The 22,752-nt window shown below is 24.3% G+C and overlaps 2 protein-coding genes across 5 annotated transcripts; one reads left to right on the forward strand and one right to left on the reverse strand.

Moving 5' to 3' along the window:
* Positions 1 to 1,246: 1,246 nt before the first annotated feature.
* On the forward strand, positions 1,247 to 6,330 carry LOC113556478 (DNA polymerase eta-like). Of its 2 annotated transcripts, none has more exons than XM_026961443.2 (8): positions 1,247 to 1,386; positions 1,465 to 1,599; positions 2,439 to 2,632; positions 2,871 to 3,040; positions 3,320 to 3,543; positions 3,603 to 3,786; positions 3,846 to 4,015; positions 5,142 to 6,330. In XM_026961443.2, exons 1-8 carry the CDS (start codon positions 1,247 to 1,249, stop codon positions 6,154 to 6,156), a joined length of 2,232 nt encoding a protein of 743 aa, XP_026817244.1. In that variant the 3' UTR covers positions 6,157 to 6,330. The 2 variants fall into 2 exon arrangements, with proteins under 2 accessions (XP_026817244.1, XP_026817245.1); XM_026961444.2 differs by having other exon boundaries at positions 1,252 to 1,386; positions 1,443 to 1,599.
* A 5,034-nt stretch (positions 6,331 to 11,364) lies between these two features.
* Positions 11,365 to 22,699, reverse strand: LOC113559413 (transcription initiation factor TFIID subunit 3). 3 transcript variants are annotated; one of them, XM_026965220.1, is made up of 10 exons: positions 22,543 to 22,699; positions 22,195 to 22,476; positions 15,350 to 15,592; positions 15,046 to 15,157; positions 13,714 to 14,962; positions 13,459 to 13,641; positions 13,236 to 13,348; positions 12,223 to 12,643; positions 11,897 to 11,997; positions 11,365 to 11,828 (listed from the first exon to the last, which is right to left on the reverse strand). In XM_026965220.1, exons 2-10 carry the CDS (start codon positions 22,358 to 22,360, stop codon positions 11,684 to 11,686), a joined length of 2,733 nt encoding a protein of 910 aa, XP_026821021.1. In that variant the 5' UTR covers positions 22,361 to 22,476; positions 22,543 to 22,699; the 3' UTR covers positions 11,365 to 11,683. The 3 variants fall into 3 exon arrangements, with proteins under 3 accessions (XP_026821021.1, XP_026821022.1, XP_026821023.1); XM_026965221.1 differs by having other exon boundaries at positions 22,539 to 22,699; XM_026965222.1 differs by lacking the exon at positions 22,543 to 22,699 and having other exon boundaries at positions 22,195 to 22,525.
* Between the last annotated feature and the right edge of the window lie 53 nt (positions 22,700 to 22,752).

The following is a 22,752-nucleotide window of genomic DNA, read 5'->3' on the forward strand; positions in this document are numbered from 1 at the left end:
ATCAAAATCAACACGGGTAAAGTGACCACATCATGTAATATTATTTTAGATACCTGTTTGCATATTGTAAAATAATAGTTAGTTTTAAAAAGTATTTAAGTACAAACACAGATTTTAGGTACTTATTTTGAACTGAAATATATTTTTGAATATTCTTTAAAAAAGTATTTGAGTACAAATACAAATAAGTACTTTAATGATGTATTTAAGGATACTTTCAAACTTTTTACATATGATTTGTTTTACTTTATAAATCAACTGGACTAAATTTATTTTAGTATTAATTGTATAGATCATTTTATTATCTTACACCATATTATATTTTATTTTATTTTACATGATTAGATTTAAAGTGGGTATTAAAGATATAGAGTATTCTGTCCACAAATTGTATACACCCGAAACTCGCCAAAAAATTGATTTGTCGTAAATGTCCTTATGCCTTACTTATTTATTGATCAATGTTCTACGTACCTATAGCCATTCCTATAGCTATTATCGTGATTATCACGTATCACTTGTCCTTTTTATATTGTAGACGACAAATCTGTGTACAGAAGGTATAATAATTAGTAATTAGTAATTACACTGAATAAAATAATAAGTTTGGTAAACATAGATTTCCATGTCAGAAAGTATTAGCACAGAATACAATAGCCCAAGTGTTTATCATCTTGCCGCCAATTTCTTCCGAATTTCTAAATATTGCTGTACAGATAACACGGACTATGATATTTATGTATATCTTAGTACGACAGATAATAAACAAATATCAGTTTTCCAACCGTTTCGATTATTGATAATAATGATAATGTAATTTCTTTATCGCAATGATTTTGAGTCACATTTAATAATATAATATATTTTCTAAATTTTGTAATAATAATTAATTATAATTATTTATTATGTACTTTTGATTTATGTCGTTTCCTTAAAAATCTCCAATGATTAATTCTACGTGACGCCTTTAAAATTACCACTAGGTGCTTACTCCGTGTTGGACGGTTGTTTACCGTGTACTTTTCAAAAGATCTTGAGGACATCATCGACCATCACCCGAACAATATTGTTTAAAAGCCGTTTATTGATCTCCGTACAGTCGGAAAATGAATTGCACAATGATAATAAGACAATTGTAAACGACGCACATGTCTGTTATCAACGCTCCCATTTTTGGCGCCCGTCTGCTACCTCCTGGAAATCGTTGGTAATGAAACTAAAGTGAAAACAGTCCGATTCGATCATTATGAACGATTGTGGGGCCAAACGAGTAGTGGCGTTAGTCGACATGGATTGTTTTTATTGTCAAGTAGAGGTTCAACATGACCAGTCACTGATTGGAAAGCCGGTCGCAGTCGTTCAGTACAACAGTTGGAGAGGTGGTGGGTGAGTATTATTATTATTTAACAATATCTGTGTTGGTCTAAACCGTTGGATCATAGTTATTCTGTTGTTGTATTCCAGCATAATTGCAGTGAATTATGAGGCGAGGGCAAAAGGAGTAAACCGACATATGAGAGGAGACGATGCTGTACAGGCGTGTCCAGATTTAAATTTAGTACGTGTGAAGGAACTCCATGGAAAAGCAGATTTATCAAAGTAAGTGATATGTACTTGATAGACTCTTAATTTATAAATTAGACATAACTGTGATTGTTAAAATTTATCAGCAATTATATTGACATTTAAATATTTGTGTTAAATTACAATTTTGTAATATTTATAGCAACATATGTTGTACTAAATATGGTTGTATCTAACTGTTGTGACAATTAGTGTTGATATATATTTAAACATCATAACTCATATACTCGCTAATAATGTTCCATAAATATTTAAAAAATTGTTATTTTTATTGAAGACTTGGAAAAATCTCCAAAAACAATGGTTATTTCACATGTATTTATAAAGTTTTAATAATTAATATTTTTATCTCAGTATTCTATTATATGTTAGTAAACTTTTCTCTATGTTGTAAATTTGAATTAGTATCTTACTATTATATTTTTAACTATAAATTAAATAAACTTTTATTGTTTGGATATTTCTTTAAATATAATTTCTTTGATAGAAATTTAAACAAAAAATTATGATTAAAGTATAAAGTGATTCACACTAATTATTTGTTAGGTTAAAACTTTTTTAAGAAAAAAACTTTTTCTAGGTACTATTTTTTTACATTTTTAATTTAATATTCTGGAGCAATATAATAGAAATTTTCATATATTATGAAATTAAAATACAGTGGAACTTCGATAACTCAAACCTCTATAAATTGCATTTTTGATAATTCAAATTTTATTTTTGCCCCCAACTAATTCAAGGTTTCACTGTATATGTTGTCATTTTAAAATTTAATATGTAAAAATAATAGCAAATTTTTTCTTTTAAATGATATATTTATTTTATGTTTTAACCATTGGCATTGTTCTTTATAGATATCGTACAGCCAGTCAAAAAGTGTTTGAGGTACTCAGTGAATTTAGTTCTTGTGTACAAAGAGCTAGTATTGATGAAGCTTATGTTGATTTAACTAGTGTGGTAAATGATCATATTTCAAGTAATCATAATATAATAACAGAAAATGACTTATCCAATACATTTGTTGAAGGTTATTCAGATAATTCAGAAGGTAATTTAATGTTGAGATTAAATAAATTTAAAGTATGTATTTTAAAATTGACCTAAATTATTACTTTGTGAATTTCTCTAAAGGTAAAAATTTCATTTAAATTGAAAATAACAAAATATTTGTTAGTACTCAATGAAAAATAATAATACCTAATGATAGTTTTACTATGATGATAAAATATGTAAATACTCACTATTATAAATATTTAAATTGTACTTATTTTATTTTGTTCACCCAGAAGATAAAAGTGTGAGTATAAAGACTTGGCTTCACGATGTGTACAATAATGAGTTACAAGATGATTATTTATTACGATTAACAGTCGGTGCTATGATGGTTGAAAAATTAAGAAAATCTATTTTTGAACAAACTGGTTACCGTTGTTCAGCTGGAATTGCAAATAACAAGGTTTGTTGATTTAAATATTGTCCACGATGAATAAATTTGAAATAATTCAATGTAATATTAAACAAAAAAAAATAATTAAATCATATAAACTAATTAACTAATATAGATTATTTTAGTTTTAATTGTATTTTTAACACTAAATATATAATTAATCAAAAATGTACTTCTTTAATGTATACATATACTGTATAGACATGTTTAAAGTTGATATTTGTTTTTTTCATACAATTATTTAAATTATAAATTAAATAAATAATTATTGTGTTATATTTTTTCCAGATTTTATCTAAGCTGGCATGTGGCTTACATAAACCTAATCAACAAACACTGTTACCACCTTCTAGTGTACCCAATTTGTTTGAATCTATACCAATAAAAAAAATAAAAAATTTAGGTGGCAAACTAGGAGATAGAATTAAGCAAGAATTTAACTGCAAATTCATGTCAGATTTAGCTGCAATACCTCTAAATGATTTACAACAAAAATTTAATGTCAAAACATGGTAATGATTAATTTCATAATATTTTTAATATAAAATTATGATTACATTTTTTTTTTCAGTAATTTTTTATATCAGATCTCTAAAGGTATTGATAATGAACCCGTGGAATCTAGAATTATACCAAAATCAATTGGCAGTTGTAAGTCTTTTCCTACAGGGCTTAAAGTCAAAGATGAAATAAAAAAGTGGTTAAACACATTAATGAATGATATTGTAGACAAACTAAATGATGATCACGAGGCTGTATGTAATATTAATTTATTTCATCTAATTTAATTTTTAATTTTTTTTTTTTTTTTTAGAATAAAAGAAAAGCAACATTGATGACTGTCAGTGTTAGATACTTAGATAAAAATACAAAATTGCCGATATCGCAGTGTTCTGAAGTTACAACATATAATCATGAAAAATTATTAGATACTGCCTATTCATCATTGTGTACCATGACTGAAAATCAAAAATCATTACATTGGTATTTTGTTATATTATGAATATTAAATTATTACCTAAAATATTCCCCTTCCCAATACGTTAAGCTATAACAACATTCAACATACTACACTAGATATTTTAAATAATGATGTAATGGATATTATAAAAGGGATGTCAATTTGTGCATATAAAAGTGGTCTGGAAGTATTTACAAGTGTGTTTCGGATATTAATGATTTTGTATTTACATGTTTAGGAAGTTTATTGTTTTTTTTTTTATTATTATTATTACAACCTAACTGGAGAAACTTATGAATATTAGTAGTTACTGTAAAATATTGTTTTAAGCATAAATTATCCTTGATTTATCAAACATATTTTCAAGAATTTATAACTTCTAGTCTTTAGATTACGAGATACAATTTTATTTAAATGTAATAGATTCTAGCTGTTACCTTATATATCATAATAGGCAAATTAAATAATATAATAATAATATTTAGTCATGGGCAATTATAACGTTAACAAAATCAATATATAGACATAAAATAAAACAAAAAATAAATTTATTTACTAAAAATTAAGTATTTAGTTAGTTAATTTTTATTTTATCATCATAAGTGTAAAAATGTGTCAATGAATTGTATTTTATAATATAGTAACGTATCTAACTATATACTAATTTATATAATATTTATCTTTTACAGAGAGTTAACCTCAGACAAAAATATGTACATTAACTTTAATTTAAATAAATGTGTTATTTCGTATGTGTAAAAATAACATTACTATTGTTTAAACTTTAAACTTAAGCATATTCTATCAGAAGTAATGAATTTTTTTGCTTTGGTCCTTGTTTAGGAGTCTTCCTTGACTTTTACTAATGTTTATGAATCATACAGAAAAAATCATGTAAATACATGAAATATCTTACATAATAGTCTATCCACATGTCCATTGTCTGCACGATCTTAAAATATACAACATATATGGCATGTAGGGTACTTGTAATTATTAAGATTTGATATACTATGTAGTAATGTAGTATGTTTTTTAGCAGTTAAAAACACCTAAGATGCTGATCAATTTTTTTTTTTAAATATTAATTTTTTATTTAATAACATTCTTGAACAGAAAAAATTTTATTTTTATTTTTATTATTTGCAGGAAAAATCCAATATCTTTTTTAGGAGTTGCTATTGGAAAGTTTGTAGAAATTAATGCCAAATCATCAATAGAAAATTATTTCAATAAAGGAGCTGCCAAAGAAGAGAAAGATATTAATATTGCATTGCCAAGGCCAGAAAACAGTACAACTTGTTTTAAAATTAATAGTGAAAGTAATAGTTCCACACTATTTAATGAACAACAATTTAGTTCTAACACAAATACAGTATTGTCTAATAAACTTCCACCATCATTAAATAACTCTAAACACAAAAATAATGAAACATGTAATAGTGATGTGAAGAATTTAAAAACTATGTTTGCTGCTCAAATGAAAAATTCTAATAGTTCCTTAACTCATTCTTCTTTGACATTACAAAATGTGACTTCTAAAAAAGAAATTAGACAGCAATATAAACATAACAAAAACAGTTTTTTCACAAAAAAACTAGAGATTATTTCTCCAATTAAAAATCAAGTAAATGGGAAATCGACAACAGTAGTAGACAAATGCTCCTCAGAAAACCCAGTGGGATTTTTATTGGAAAGCCCTGATGTAATTTCTCCTTCAAAAAAAATATCAAATGATAATCATAACAGACCAGATAAATCAACAGATAGTTTTTTTTCAAAAAAACTAGAAATTGTATCACCTTCAAAACATCAAAAAATTGATGAGTCAGAATCAGTGCCCACTATTCAATTTTCTATTACAGAAGATACTATTGATTGTGCGCCTATTACATTATTATGCGAAAAGTGTGACAAAATGATTGAAATTGATGCATACGATGAGCACATAGATCATCACGTGGCATTAGAATTGAATGAAAGTTTAAATACTACTAACTCTATACAGCGGTTAAATAATAAAATAATCAAAAATGAACTAGTGAAAAAGAAAAAAAATGAATCTTGTAAAAAACGTAAACACAATTCAAAAGCTTCAAATTCAAATCCCAAGAAATCATGTACAAGTATTTCATCATATTTCAAACCACTCTTAAGCCCATAATAATTTCGAATAATCTTATACAATTTAATTAATTGTTTTATACAACCCAAATTATTGATTTTTTTTTAAAAAAATTTATATATATTTTTTATTTTTTTTTACTTATTTTGTGAAACATAGTTGTAAACAAATTTAGATATCTACTTATTTTAATAAAAAAGATATATTTATTTATATTTATATATAAATTTATTTATTTAAAGGTGTTATATTAACAATTATAATATAAACTTTAATATAATTTTACTTAATTTATACAAATTTAATACTTAAAAATACAATTTAAAAAAATCTAGAAAGTTCAGTTTGGTATTTTTTATTAGACCTTTAAATGTTTTAAGTTATTGTTATTGTTATTACTATTTTATTTCTGTAAGGATCCCCAAACAAAAATATTTATTAATTGTAATTTATAAATTTTAAAATTTTAACAATTAGATAATTTTAATACTAATTGTATGGTATTGGCTATCATAATTTATAACCTTTTTCTTTCCATAAATTAATTTAACATTAAATTGCGACTGTGGATAATTAATATACAATAGAAGGTAGATAATTACTTATACTTTCTAATTATTATTTAAATTTATTAAAATGACTCAATATATTATTACCAGATTACATACATGTAAAACATACAACACTGTATATCGATTCTAAACAATAACCTAATCATTGGCGCGATTAGGAGGTCTTAAGCATTCTTGTTTTTTAGGTCTACTTATTATAATAACTATAGAAAAATATAACCAATTTTATATTTAAAAATGATGAGATGTTTATAAAAAAAACCCTTTGTCAGAAGTCATTATATATTATGACTATAATTCCTATAATTTGTGGACAATTATTGATAAGGTATATAACAGGCTACAGAGAAATGAATGTATGAGCTATTTTTTGATAATGGGTCATTTGGTCACCTCAAAAAGGTTAGGTGAAGTGTAATATTACTATAATGGTATTAAATTTTTAAGAGATTTAAAATTAAATAAACATTTTATTGGCCAAATCATAAGATATTAATACTAATTGATTATCAAGTATCTCTGTACACCAATTGCAACTGTGTTTATCATTTAATAATTACAATTATTTATTAGTTTTTAAAAAATTTAGCATATTTTAAAAACTTATCGATGGCTAAATTAGTTTATAATCTTATGAGTTTTAACTATGATGAAAATCTATAAAGTTCATTAACCATCAAGGCAAAAATGTATTGAAAAATAAATGTTAATACTAATAAATAATAACTTATATTTTAAATATAATATTTAATTATTTAGATACTTCTAATCCTTATTTAAAAAAATTAAAAAAACTCATAATTGAGAATAACATAATTTTTTCTCTATCCAGAAGAATGTAGTTAAGTCAATGAGTATACTTATATAAATCTATATTTACATAATACAGTACAAAGTTGTTTAGAAAATACCAAACACTTTTACATAGAGATAACATGACCTCTCTTCCAAGTTGTGAAAAAGCTAAATATATAAATATGATACTGGATAAAATTAATTGAGGAAAAAAAGTATAACTCCCAATTTTTTTAAAAGACCATAAACATTGTCTTATTGTGATAACTGAGAATAATAAAAATAAAAAATTATGAAAATGATTAATACTTAAAATAATCACAGTAATTTATATTACATTAAATAATATTTTACGTATGGTTTCAGACGTTGTACTTGTGAATAATAAGTCTGACCTGTAAACATGCATACATTTTATCATTCAAAATTTTCTTGCATACTTATGTTATTATGTGTTGCTTTTTCAAATAATTTTTATATAAAAATAGATCATTAAATAAATGTGTAGAAGGATTTTTGGATATCAGATATTATAATTATAAGGTAGTCCAAATTAAATGCAAATTATAATAAAACATTAGAATTAATATATTAAGACAGAATACAGAGTTTATATTATACTACATTTATAATATATGGTTGATTTTCAATAAGATAAACAATAAATATTTTATCGCTTTTTGTTAGTAAAAAATCTATTGGTTGAAAACAATTATAGGTAAATACTAAATATTAAAAACAAAACTGGTATAAATCTAAATAAATAAATAAATAAATAAATAAATAATAATAATAAATCATATATATATAAAATATATGTTACTGTAAATATGTGCTGTTGGTGATAGCATTCTCATTCTCAAACAAACGGCGACATTACATTAAAATTATCAGTGAATATCAAAAAATTTAAAAATATACAATTAATCTACTGGACGTAGTAGTAATAATGATTGTCGACATTCAATGACAGAATAGTTTACATTTTTGTAATAAATAATATAAATGTCATAACAATAATGTAAAAAATCAATATAAATAACTATATTAATAAAAATTATTATTATAAATTGTATGTAATGAATTATTGAAAAAAAAACTGAATATAACAAATATATACAGTGAATGCTATGATTATCATATTATTCAATGTGTAGCAAGTAGTAACGTGAAAATTATAAATGAATTGCCAATGACCATCAGTAAATATTTACAGTAACATATTAACATAAAATATAAATAATGTATAGTAATAAACACTAAGATTCCATAAAACAGCAATGTAAACATTGTAACTATAAATCAAGAAAAAAAAAATATTATCCACACAACAAGTACATAATAGATAGACATAGATAATATTATATATTAATAATAGACTATAAATACAATAATAATAATAATAAACATTAATAGTGCAGGTGTGTATGTTTGTACACCAGAGCTATCACTGCGAAGGCCGTCATATTATGAGATGATTAGTGATTTAAGTACTGCCTTCGAGGGCGACACAATTAGGAGGGCGGCGATATATAATTATCACAAAATTTACTACGTATTTTACAGCACTCTGACTACTCTAATAAAATTAAATAATTATCTAGAGAATAATATGGAATATGATTATATAATATATAATGTGTATATAACATGAGAATACTAATATTGCAAACATCTAAGTAAAAAAAATTGTATGGCGGATTTGTCAGATAGAATAAATATATATAATTGGGAAACATAGGTTAGGTAACGGCAATGTGTACTAATTGTACTATGTAGCTGCATGCTCAACTAAATTGTCTACACAACCAGGAGTTCATTGTTCTATGACTGTTACAAAATTAATGAGACCCAAAATTGATAAAAGTAAACATAAATAATATATCCAAATATTTTATAAATTAAATGTATAAATTATATATGCGTAAGGAGTCCTCAAGTCTTATATAACAGCTAAGCCTTTGGAACAATTAATTATAAATTATAAATAGCTACTAATTAGTAAATTAGTAATCTAGAATATATTATTTTTTTTCTTCTTCTAAATCTACCATTCTTAATAAACACAACACTAAAAGGTAAACATTAACCAAATGCAACTATAAACTACAATAATTTAAAGGAAAATAAATTGATTAAGTATGATCACTTTTTCAGTAATTATAAATACTTAAGTCTAATAACAATATTTAATTTAAGTTGTAATAACGAAATTGGCAATTTACATTTTTTTTCTTAATATCCATGTAGTAAATTAACAAATACAACAAACAAGATAAATATAGTATATTAATAACAAATACATGTTTACCATTATATGATTTCATAGCAATTTATTTAATTATTCCGAAATCAATACATCTTAAATTAATCTGAATTCAACTACCGTGTAAGCTAAAAAGTTTCTGTGGATTAGAAAGAATGAAATTTTAATAACATTCTAAAATCATGAAGAATAAAATAATTACTGTCTAAAAGTTGAAGTGCACAAAATCTCTGATACAAACTGTATATTTAATACATTATTTATAGATTATGTTGATTCATCAATAAACTAATATCTGAGAAGATATAACTATAAAAATTATGTTATTATGTTAATACGAAAAGGACAAATTTAAGAAAATAATTTTTAATTTCAGTACAAACATATATTTGGTGATCAACTAAATGATAATACTTCATTAAACTAAATGTTGATAATAATAATAAACACAGTTTATAAACTCGTGTTTTCCTGAAATAATCAATAATAAATTAAAAAATAATTTTAAGTAATATGCTGGTGGCTTATAAATTTTAGCGAGTGGAAAATACATAATTTAAAAAGTAAAAAACCAAAATTATAGTAATTTTACTGAAAGATAATGTGACAAAACTTTAAAATGTAACTGTTCTAAACATCAGCTGAATTATTTTTAAAACAAATTTTAGATAAGACTAAAAAATAAAATTATTCTAAGCATTATACTTGAAGAATTAAAGTTTTATCATATTATTTAACAAATATATTTTTTTTAGTATGAATTTCAGTGAATATTTTTAAATCTTTTATTTGATTAATATTTATATCAAATGCATTAATTCTTTCCATTATAAAGCATATGCCTATTACTTTAAAAAAACATAATCTACCCCTACTAAATGTTTATATAAATTCTTTTTAAATATTTTAATTATTTAATAAACAGTAAATTGTAAACTTACACTAAGAATGCCATAATTACATTTTTTTTTATATTTATTTTTTATTTTACTTTTTTATAATATACTGAAGTGGTCTAAAATACAATTAACATAAGGTAAATAGTATAAATTATAAAATAAGTTTTTCTTTCTTTTAGAATATTGTAACGTACGGCAATCGTTACAATATATATTTAATTATCACATTAATGAATGATATATTTTTATTAGTTAACCATGTTTTCTATAGCCAAGTTTTTTTATAGGAAACTGATAAAACACAGTTGTAATTAATGAATCTAATAAACAATAATGTTTTTCATTATGTCACATAGACAATTAAAATCTGTAAAAATTGTTTAAGTGATTATATTTTTAAATTGTATTGAATTTAATTGTAGATGTTTCAATAATTTATTTATATAATATATCCAACATTGTAAGTTTAACATATTTTGCAATACATTCTCAAATCCAACCAAACAAATTGAATATTTAAATTAATTAACAACATATATTTATAAGTATATAAATAATGAAAAATTTCTTATTGGAAATGTTAACAAGTTATATAAATAATGGTATTCCAAATAAAAACAAAATATATAACAAATTAATCTAAATTTTAGTTAATTATAAGGTATTTTAGATGTTATATAAGTTATGAAAAATAAAATAAAATTGTCTGAACCAAAAAGAATTTGAAATTATTTAACAGTTTATTATATACCAGACACATTGAAAATTTTAATTGTTTGGTATAGTGCCTTGTGTTGTATCAATGATATAGTTGAAATAAAACAAAAGAGATATATGTTTGTACTAAAAATTTAACGACAGACTGATTAAAATAAGGTATAACCATCAAGATAAATCATGTATGATTATCAAAATCAATAAATCCACTGATTTTATAAGTCTTGTAAAATATAATGAATTAAACCTTAATTTTAGTCTAATGAAAAAATTAATTTGATTAGATAAAAAAAAACCACCAATTTAAGTTTAAGCTCTTACGAAATTGATTTCTTTTTTAGTGGTCTTCCTCTTTTAGCTTTTTCGACTGGAGCAGTCACCCCTCGTTCAGCTCGTTTCAACAAACAAGTAGGACAATACCATACAGCACAATCTGGTGGACACTGAATTCCCACACAAACCCTGTAATTTATTCAAACAAGACCGTTTTTTTTTTTTTTTGTTGTAATAAAAACATAAATTATACTCACCAATGATACCATGCGTCACATCCATCACAACCAACCATTGGACTACCATCATCTTGTTTTCCACAAGTCGGACATATCCAAACTTGATTTCCAGCATCATCCTATACAAATATGAACATAAAATAAATGATATCATTATCTATTTATTAAGTTTAAATTTTAAAAATACCACTTAATATTTAAAGAGTAATTTATAATATTAGAATCAAAAATACAAGAAACACAGTTGTTATTAATAAATTATAAGAATATTAAATTATATTCTGTGTAGTAAAAGACAATGTTATTAAGTTTCAATGAATTGCTTCATTTGTATAGGTACTTACATAGTAAAAAGCTGGGTGTGGTTGAGTCACAACTTTTTTAGATTTCTTGGTAGTTTTAACCTTATGTTTATTACTTGATGTTATAGAATTTATAAGAGCAGAAGATACAGAAGCGTTTACAGAAGTTGTGACAGAGATATCAGTGTCCACAACAGCACTAGGAGGAACTACAGTATTTTTTTTTGATTTAGATGGTTTAGGTATAGGTTCAGTAACATTTTCAACTTGCTCTTCTTTGTTAGGTACTAACGGCATAGATAGTAAGGTAGTTGTAGATAATTTTTCTTTAGAGTGTGCTTTAGATTTTGTAGTAGAAGATTTTACTCGTTCCACTGGTGACTTTTCTTTTTCTTTAGATAAATTGTGTGATTCATCAATACATTCAGAGGGAGATTTGTTTTTAACTATAGGCTTAATTAAACTGTAACAAAAAATATATAAATATATATTTATATTTAAACTTAGAAACAAAAGGTACAGTAAAACCTTACTAAGACAGAAAATTTCTTTGGTCTCATTTTCAATAAATAATAAATTCACCCTGTTAAGACAGAAACCCCATTAAACCACAAATGGATATATTTTCACATAAACCTTGAAAACTTTTGCTGAGGAAATATAATAACATAGAAAAACCCAACTCAGATTATGGCTGGTATAATTTAAAGCAATAAATTAGCAAACTGTTAACTAATACCATTGTCTTTATTTAATATGCTGTTATATTATAAATATATATAGATAAGCAATGATTGATATACGGATGCTTTGTATAATGATATTAAATAATACAATTAATATCTGAGCTGTCAGGTGCTTGCTATGTTCAGTAATCAGTATCATGAATGCAGACTATATTATGCATAAGAATAGTATTTAAAAATGTATTATCTTTAATTTAATTTCTAATGGGTTTTTTTTTTTTTTAATCTCATGAAGACAGAAAAATTAGATGATCCAAGCGATTTCATTATAGCAAGGTTTTACTGCATTTATTATTTTATAACTCTAACATTTTCCGTTGTACAGATGGAGATGTATTTGATCCATTTGACCCTGGTAATTTAAGCTTTATTTTTGGGACTAATGGGTCTTCTTCTTTTATAACAGGCTCTGGTTCTTTTTCCTGAAATATAAAATGTATTAACTTAAACAATAGCATAAATACATACAATCAAAAATAACTAATCAACTAATCAAATAATAAATAGTTTTGAAATTTTAATATGTAACAACCTCAGATATAGTAGGCTCAAGTTTTGATTCTTCAGAGTCAACTTTTTCTTTGTTTTTTAATTTTTTCAATAATTTTTCTTTCTTTCTTTCACTTCGTTCTTTTTGTTTAGTTTTGTCTTTTTTATCTTTTTTCTTTTTAGATTTTATCTTCTCTTTTTTGATTTTCTTATGTTCTTTTTTGGGCTAAAATTAATAATAAATTTAATTTTAAAAATTAAAAAATAATCAATAATAATTAATAATTATATACTTTACTTTAATCTTTTCTGTAGAAACTTTTTTTTTTTCTGGAGTAAGAGTGGATGAAAGTTCGTCAAATTCAGATTTATCAAAATCATCTTCTCCTGGTAAAGGCAAATACATCATTGAAGCAGTTGTACTTGGTTTTTCTAGTATTGGTAAAACATTGCTAGGAGCAGTATATTTTGGAACCAAAGGATTTGAAGCAAGAGATGGCGGTAAAATACTTGGCACAGTTGGCAAGAGACCAGGCACTGGTGGTAGATGACCAAAAAATGAAAATTTCAAAGGGGATGAAAATAGGTCAGAATCATGTTTATTTTTCGATTTTTTATTTCCAACGTTTTTGGTTTTGACGTCTAAGCTTTTAGAACTATCATCACTTGGTATTTTTTGTTTTTTTTTTCGTTTTTTAGAAATATTAGAGCTCAATTCTGGTTTGGTTTCTTTTATAGATGGTTTATGTACACTATCAGGTTTTTTTGTTTCAACAGTTGGTTTAAAGAAACCTGGTTTAAATTGTTTCTCCTCAATAGTTTCTAAATTTACTTCAGGCTTAACCACAATATCTGAACTGACAATAGTAGAATTTGGCCTAGATATATTAATTGAGCTATTTAATTTTGAACTTGAATGTACTGAACTATCATTATTTTTATCTTCTTTAACTTTTGATATTTTTTTAAATATATTTAATTTCTGTTTATCGGGTTCTGTTGTCAGTTTTTCACTGTCGCATAAAAAGCTTTTTAAGTACTTAGAATGTGATGCTGATGCTTGAATAGGCTTATCAAATATAGTATTTAGTACACTTAATTTTGATTTATCTTTGATCTTTGGAGGTTTTTTAAGTCGAGGTCCTTGATTAGACTCCCGAATAGCTCCAGTTTTCAATGCTTTAAGTTTTGACGTTTCTTTCACATTTGTCAATTTTCTTACTTTAGAATCTTCATTTTTATTATTATTGATAATATTGCTATTATTACTGTCAACAATATTTTTTCCTTTTTCTTTAAAACTGTTCAATGTTTTTTGTGATAATTTCTTACTACGTTGTTGGTTGTGTTCACCTTTGACTTCTGGTGGAACTGTAGGATAAGAAGATGACGAATGTGATGAATTGACTTTAAAATTAGGAAATGGCATTAATCGAGATTCTGGCAATTTGCCTTCTCGAGACGGAGAAAGAAATCCAGATGTTGTCATAACCACACTAGAAATCTCTCTAAGTCGCCTATGAACTACCAGGTTGTCTTTTAATGGTCTGAAAATAAATAACATATTATAATTAAATATTAATAAGGCAAAAAATTATTTTATATTTAAAGAATAATATTTAATATTTACTTATCATATTTTGAGACCTGGGATTCTTGAAAACTTAATGGCTCATTAAAAATTCCTAGTGAAGAGCTTGAGTGTGGTGTCTGGCTGCTATCATTTTGCATTGGTCTGTCATCTATGATAAATAATTATAATTAGATTCCAGACTTTTATGACTCTAAAATGTATAGAATGTTATAAGTAAGCACAAACAATTTAGAAATATTTCACATGATATGAATAAAAATATATAGAAAGAACAAATCAGAATATCCATGAACCGTTAAAATTAAAATCAAAGATTTTTAAAAATGTATAAAAAGTTTACCAGATTGTTCAGGGTACATTGTAGGAAGATGTTCATGGACATAAACTGGCCTGGTCACAATTTCTCTGCTTCCTGGTTTCATGATATTTAAATTTGATTTTGTTGGTATGGGAAACTTAGGCACTTGATGAGGAAATTCTATGGACCCAACTTGTTTTAAATATCTTATTAAATCTGGTACAGCAACATCTTTATCTCGAAATGCCATTTTTACATCATCAATATCTGGTTCTATTGTATCAGCTAAAAAAATAAAGATTATATATTTTACAATGAAATTTTAGTTATCATAAATATAATTTCTAATAATATTTTAAATTAAATTAGTATTTGCCCTTAGTTGTTGTTCCTTCTAAAAATACATTGAACTTTGTAAATGTTAATTATATATTATGATATAAGGTTACAACCATGTTATGTTTTATTAAATTAACTGTAATTATTTTGTAATTATATAGATGTATGATTTATTATTTTTATTTAACTAATTATACTGATATCACTTATACAAACTATAATAAATTTATATTTTAAATATAAAACAGATTAAATCCAGAAATCATAATAGGTAATATTGTGTGGGAAAAAATATGAATAAAAAATAATGTTTACAATTATGTATAATGTTAATCTATCATATACATATATTATAATATTATGTATAAATCACTTTGAATAAACTTTTGATCAAATTTCATTAGCATAACCCTAAAAATGTGTAAGGGGTAGTGAAGGTAGTCTGGATACCCAGTACTTTTCTCGGTAAAACAAAAAAATAAATAATCAATTAAATTTTATGCTAAACCATTTTTGTCAATATCAATTTATTATTTTGGTATAAATAAAAAACAAATAACTACAGATACTTGAAATATTCATAAAGTTGTATTTTATAATTTTCTATAAATAATAAAATTTTCAAAATATTATAATTGTTTTCCTAAATTTTAAATATTCAATATTTTTAGTTTGTTTTATAAATGTCAATAAAAAAATTTGTGTTCAAAGTTATAAAAGTATGTTCTACAAACTAAATACTAACCAAGATGAACATTTTATGTAAGTTATCAACAACAAAAATAATATTTTTACATTTAGATGTGATTTGTATAATAATTAAATATTTTTGTGATGCAATTCATGTGCATTACTTTCTATATAACTTACTTTACCATTTTTTTAGATAAATATGTTTGTATAGATAAAAGATTTAACATTAAACTAAAATCAAATTAAATAATATTGGTACTGTGTATATTCAATATTGCTAATAAATTGTTAATGTTCAATTTTAAAATATTATACTAGCTATATATTATATTACATTTTATTATACCCTTGACGGTGTCTAGTGATTGAAATTTACTTGTTGTACCATAATATTATCTACAATATTAAATATTATTTTTTTAAATAGTGATTTTGAAAATATAATAAATATAAAAACATTAAAAACTATATATATTGTGTATATAATGGTAGTAATATTTAAATTAATTTCATATAATAATTTTAGAATTGAGTAGGTTTATTCTGTAAATATCTTACCTTTCGATTAACTATTTTGATTTTAAGTCACTTAAGTTTATTAGGTTTTAAACATACAATTTTGTTACAAAGTCGACATAATAAGTAACATGATAAGTCAGGCAAATTTATTGAATTTTAAAAAATGTAATTTGAAAAATTATACATTTAAAAAAATAACTAAAATTAAATTTAAAGAAATGGCTTGACCGACCTCATAAATATTTCATATTTAATTCAATTCTATTTTTATATTCTTAATTGCTTTAATTTGAAGTGGTGTCACTAGACTCAAGTCCACAAGTCCTGTAATTTTACTTTAAGCCCTCAACATTTACTTATTGTATTATATGTATACAGATTGTAAATATTCATTTTAAAATAAATAAAAAAAAAAAAAAATTGCTTTAAAGTATGAATTGTATTGATAGAAGCAGAAATTTGAAATGGGTATACTTTACTGTTCTATGTGTGAAAATTACAAACAATAAAGATCAAAAACAATAATATTTTTTTTTATTTAACCATTATAATGAAATTTTAGTTTTTAGGCTATAAATAAAGCATATAATATTTAAATAAATTGGTTTAACTCTATTTCAGTAGTTCAATAATCTATGTTTTACTACATGTAAATATATTTTATAAATTGCCTTTATGTACTAAATTATTCAATAATTTCTGAAACATAATTAATATATTTAGAATACCGAATACACATTAAGATTTTAATTCATATACTCAAACTTTGAAATAATTAAAAAATGAATATGTAATAAGTACCAACAGTAAAAACTATTTATTTTATAATCAATTTAGGATATTATTAAAAGAACGTTCCTTACAATAAATAAAGTCAAATGATTATTTTTATTATGTTAGAAAGTATGGTTTGATATTAATAAAGACAATTTTGCTATTGAATTATTTCTGTTCTTTGACTGATTTTTAATGTGGTTAAAATAATAATTGTTAAAGCTAAAAATCATAATGAGAAAAATCAATATACCAGATTTATTATAAAATACATATTGCTATTTTCTACATCATGTGCAGTCAATTAATTATCATAAATCATTACTTGATTAATAAAATAAACGTTTTATATTGTATATGAATATAAATATAATGTTATTTAATCACTAAGAATAAAAAAAGTTTTTTATTTAAACTGATTTTTTGTTTGTATAGAAATAGCGCAGTAGATTGATTCCCGAAACCTACTTTATGTATTAGTTAATTTCCGGGTCATTAAGAGATATGTGTGAGTTGATTCCTATTGAAATTGTTGTATATCAATAGACTGAGCTGTTAGAAATGCAGTCAGAAACATACATTAAAAGCAGGAGCAATGGGACTAGAAAATTCATGAAAAACCAAGAAATGATAATCTAATTACCAGATATACCATCTTTTAAAAATAATGTGTTTTAAATTTTTACATAAATACTAAATTTTTTTAATAAATAATAATTTATAATATAATACAATAAATAAAAATTGAATATTTTTCAAATTATGAAAAAACTAAAAAGAACAACATTTTTGAGAAACTTGTCAACCAACCTCCTTGTGGGGTCTCTTGGATTACGCTAATAGGTTGAATATTTGACTAAATATTGAAAAAATATATAATGACCGGGAATCAATTTGTACGCAGCCAGAAAAAATATTATTCAGTATTGCCTTAGCTTATCAACATGAATATACCAGGTAACCTATACAACTAACCTATATATTATTTTATCTTAATTAATTACATGTACGGATATGTTCTTAACATTGTATACTAATTGAGTCCCTAAAGAAAAAAAAAATAATAAATTAATTGAGTCCAAGGTATAGAAGAAAAATATACTGATTGAGTCCAGGGACTATTTTGAGTAAAATATAAAATCAACCATAATATAACTTAACAGAATTATCATAATTTTGATTTTAACCTAAAAACAAGCAAAGATGAAATACTTAAATTTATTACCAACGACAAAACTAAAAATATAACATTTTCATGTGCTATTAATTTAAAGTTTTTAATTACGTATCATACAATATATCAAGGATTTTAAAAGTTGCCCAACACAGTGTATTTAACTTTTACTGTCCATAGAATAAAAAAAAAATAGTACCTTTAGTGTTTTGTTTCCTTCTAGAAAAAGCTTTAACAATGTATAAGGCTTCTTTTTAATTAATAATTTCAAAATGTCAAAAACTTAATTTATTTTAATCCTAAAACTATGTTTGCTGATTTTGAAAAGGCAATTCATGTTACTGTAGATATAGTTTAGCCATCGGCACAGTAAATTCTCATGGCTATTAGCACAACTTTGGGATAGCAAATGCATTTGGGATAAGCATGGTTTAGAAAAATCTAATCATTGGGTCTAGTTAATAAATATAAAGTCTAAATTGTTGAATATTTATAAACATATTTTAGGTTTTCATTTTTAAACTTGCTAGTGTCAATGATTGCTTCACCAATGATTCAATTTCTATTTAATCTACAGATTATCAAGTAGAATGCTTTATTGATTATGTTTTAGAAAATTACATAACCGAAAACTCACAATATCCTCCGGAAATATGGGCTTCATTTATGTATTCATTGGCGAGGACAACTAACAGTTGTGAATCCTTCCATTCAAAATTCAATGCTATGTTATATTCAGTTTATCCGAACATTTATAAAAACTAGAAGTACTCAAAGTATTATTAAAAGAAATTATGTAAAAAACAAAGAAAAAGAAATCTAAGAACAAATGCAGCTATAGCAACCAAAGAAAATAACACAATTTGAATACATACCATGTTTATCACATACATTTTTACTATTATAAAAAAAATGAAATTCTATCATCACCTTTATTAATTTACATTAATTCTACACAAGTAATATTTTAAATATTTATATTATATTAAAAAATATTTAAAATAAATAATTTTTTAACCATTTTTTGTTATAGATAGTCTGTAAAAAAGGAATGGAAAATTTAAAGTTTGACGGGACTCGGTTAGTATTAAAACATGAAATCAATTAGTATTATACTTAAAATGCCATAAGATTCGACTAGTATATACCTAGAAACAACTTGAGACTCAATTTGTCCTAAAAAGTTTTATTGGGACTTAGTTAGTATGCATCCATTCTCAATATACCTATATTATTTATTTTTTCACAATCTATATGGGAATATGATACACAAAATATACAATCATATTATCTTCAAATTTTTAGTGCTACAAATACATGTATGATATTTATAAAAAAAAATACTGGACAAAAATTGTTTAAAAATAATTCAAAATTAGATTATTTATTAATTTTATTATTCCCCACACGTTTGAAATATTCATCAGAAATATTTGCTAATTTTATGTACCAATAATAAGTATTAATGTAGAGCACAGTTTAAGCATAAACTAATAAGTTGCTGAAATAATTTCACAGAATTCTAAATGAAACTATAGATTTTTAAAAAATAATAGTAAAATTTACACATTATTGTAACATTTTTGTCCAATAAATATTAAAAAACTTTTTGAATCTAATGTTTCCTTTGAATCATTGCTTTAAATTAATGTTATAAGTAGATACAATTATAAAATTAAATATTTAATAATTATTTGTGTATAAAAATCCAGTATTTACTAATCACAATAGGGTTTTATAAACAGGAATTTTGTTAAATTTATAGTCAAATAGTCCACAACAATGATTAGAACATAAAAATCTTAGGAATTGGGGAAACTGAAAATAATTTTTGTCTTACTGTAGGTATCAGATACTATTATCTCAATTAGCCATTTTCAACCTTTTTTCACTCTAGCCACATACATTTTATATTACTCTCACAAAACTTTTATAAAAGTCCAACTCTCCCCCTAGAGTGAAGTGAACTTTATAAATTAGAACATCTTATAATAGGTTTTGTAGTATAATAGTTTAATTATAATTTTTCATTTTAAACTTTTTTAGGCTGCATAAAAAACATATAGCATGATTGATAAACAAATGTCAATAAAAGTAATTTAAAAAAAACTTATCTCATAAATAAAAAACTATTTATTCCCATCCCTTGATATAATTATTGGTTATTGGTTACTAGCAGCATTAAAGTCAGGAGCGAACTGGCAGATTGGGAAATTTCCCAATGGGCTGGTCGAAAAATTGAATTATGGAGCCGACTAGTTTGGTTATATAAGTAACTTGTTATGGTATTTATATAATAATTTATCATAATAGTTTTTTAGATTTTGGTCTATTTAATAAAATCTATAAAATATAATATAAATAATACAATAGTAATCATACCTAAAATTATCTTTTGTTGTTATAAGAAACAGTTTATATAAATAGAAATGATAGCAAATAACGCATCCGGCAGCCGTATAGGGTTTCTATCAATAATTGTTGTTTATATACAATAATTAAATTTAATATTAATATTGTATACAATATAATGGGTAATAGTAAAGTTATAAATCCTATAAATTATAATCTATACACAATTATCAGTATAAATTGGTTAAATAGTTTATATAATAAAATAGAAAAGATAGGAGGATTATACAGCCATGCTATTAGCTATTTATATCCCACTATGTCTCCATGTATATATTTTCTGGATAATTTGTTGAAATCTAGTTTTTCTCAGTTCTTATTGTTTAATTGTTAAATTTTTGTAAGACTACATATTTTATATTTTTCTATGGTAACTATTTGAATAAAAATGTAGGTAAAAACTGACAAAAATTACATCAAACATCCCTTTTTGTTATATTTTGTAAACCTTTTAGAACAAAATATCTACACTGCAGATTAAAATTAAAAAAATATTAATTTCATAAATTATTTATTCATTGAGCCAATAAATAGTCATTAGTATATATTTCAAAAACGTATCATGTATCTACTGTTATAATTTATATTTTGAATATTTAACTGAGAAAGTGTGGTATTTTAAACACAAGTGCTATAATTAGGTATTAGATTAGATAATGGATTTGGGCTACTTTAAAATAAAATTTCCAGGCTGCTCTAAAGGAGACAGTCCTCCCCTGATTATATTCGTGCCAAACAGTTCAAGGGGCAGTCCCTTGTGATTGTATACTACTGTATCAAATACAACAATAATAAGGAATATCAATATCCCCAAAGATTGGTCAAAATAAAGTATTATCCCAACAAATCAGAAAATTATTCAATGTACTGTATAGGATACTGTATAGGATTGTACACGTATAAGATATTACCATTACGTTATATTATGTATTTCATACTAAGCGTTACAGAACGAACCGTGTAAACAAATACTCACAAATCTCGGAGAATTTTTTGACTGACTGAGCTAAATCCTTGAAATACTCATACAGGATATCTGTCATCATTTGCAAAGTCGAATTTGACATAGAATGCCAACCAATGTTTGAACATATTTGGGCCACAGATGTGGTCAATCCTTTCCTGATAAACTCTTCGGTCATGATGGTGCTCTCGAGTTTTGTTCAAAACGCTTGTTCGCGATCAATGAATGATTTACCGTCAACCGTCGAGATACTGGAGATGTCATCGATTGAAATCATTGCTATATCGCAGACGACTGTACAGAAACAGAACGTAAGTCTTCGTTGGTAAACGTCGAGGTGATAATAATGTAAATACCTACTGATAAACTGCTGTGAGTCATTTTTCATTAGCCACAGTAAATATTACTATATTAGCATACATTTTATATTATTGAATTTCGTCGTCGCGCGTTGCATTCGGTGGCATCATTTTAGCCGGCACTCGGCCGCCGATCATCGTTTACACAATGTATTAAAATCGTAGGTGCACACAATAAATAGTGTTACGCGGAAGATCAATGATGATGTTG

Source organism: Rhopalosiphum maidis, chromosome 3 (genome assembly GCF_003676215.2).
Source record: "Rhopalosiphum maidis isolate BTI-1 chromosome 3, ASM367621v3, whole genome shotgun sequence".
NCBI classification, from domain to species: Eukaryota; Metazoa; Arthropoda; class Insecta; order Hemiptera; family Aphididae; genus Rhopalosiphum; species Rhopalosiphum maidis.

Coding starts and splice junctions, on each gene's coding strand:
- LOC113559413 (XM_026965220.1), bottom strand. CDS start 22,360: ATGACCGAAGAGTTTATCAGGAAAGGATTGACCACATCTGTGGCCCAA. Junction 13,642..13,713: donor TTTCTACAGAAAAGATTAAA/GTAAAGTATATA, acceptor TATTAATTTTAG/CCCAAAAAAGAACATAAGAA. Junction 13,349..13,458: donor TTGAGCCTACTATATCTGAG/GTTGTTACATAT, acceptor TTTATATTTCAG/GAAAAAGAACCAGAGCCTGT.
- LOC113556478 (XM_026961443.2), top strand. CDS start 1,247: ATGAACGATTGTGGGGCCAAACGAGTAGTGGCGTTAGTCGACATGGAT. Junction 3,787..3,845: donor TAAATGATGATCACGAGGCT/GTATGTAATATT, acceptor TTTTTTTTTTAG/AATAAAAGAAAAGCAACATT. Junction 4,016..5,141: donor AATCAAAAATCATTACATTG/GTATTTTGTTAT, acceptor TATTATTTGCAG/GAAAAATCCAATATCTTTTT.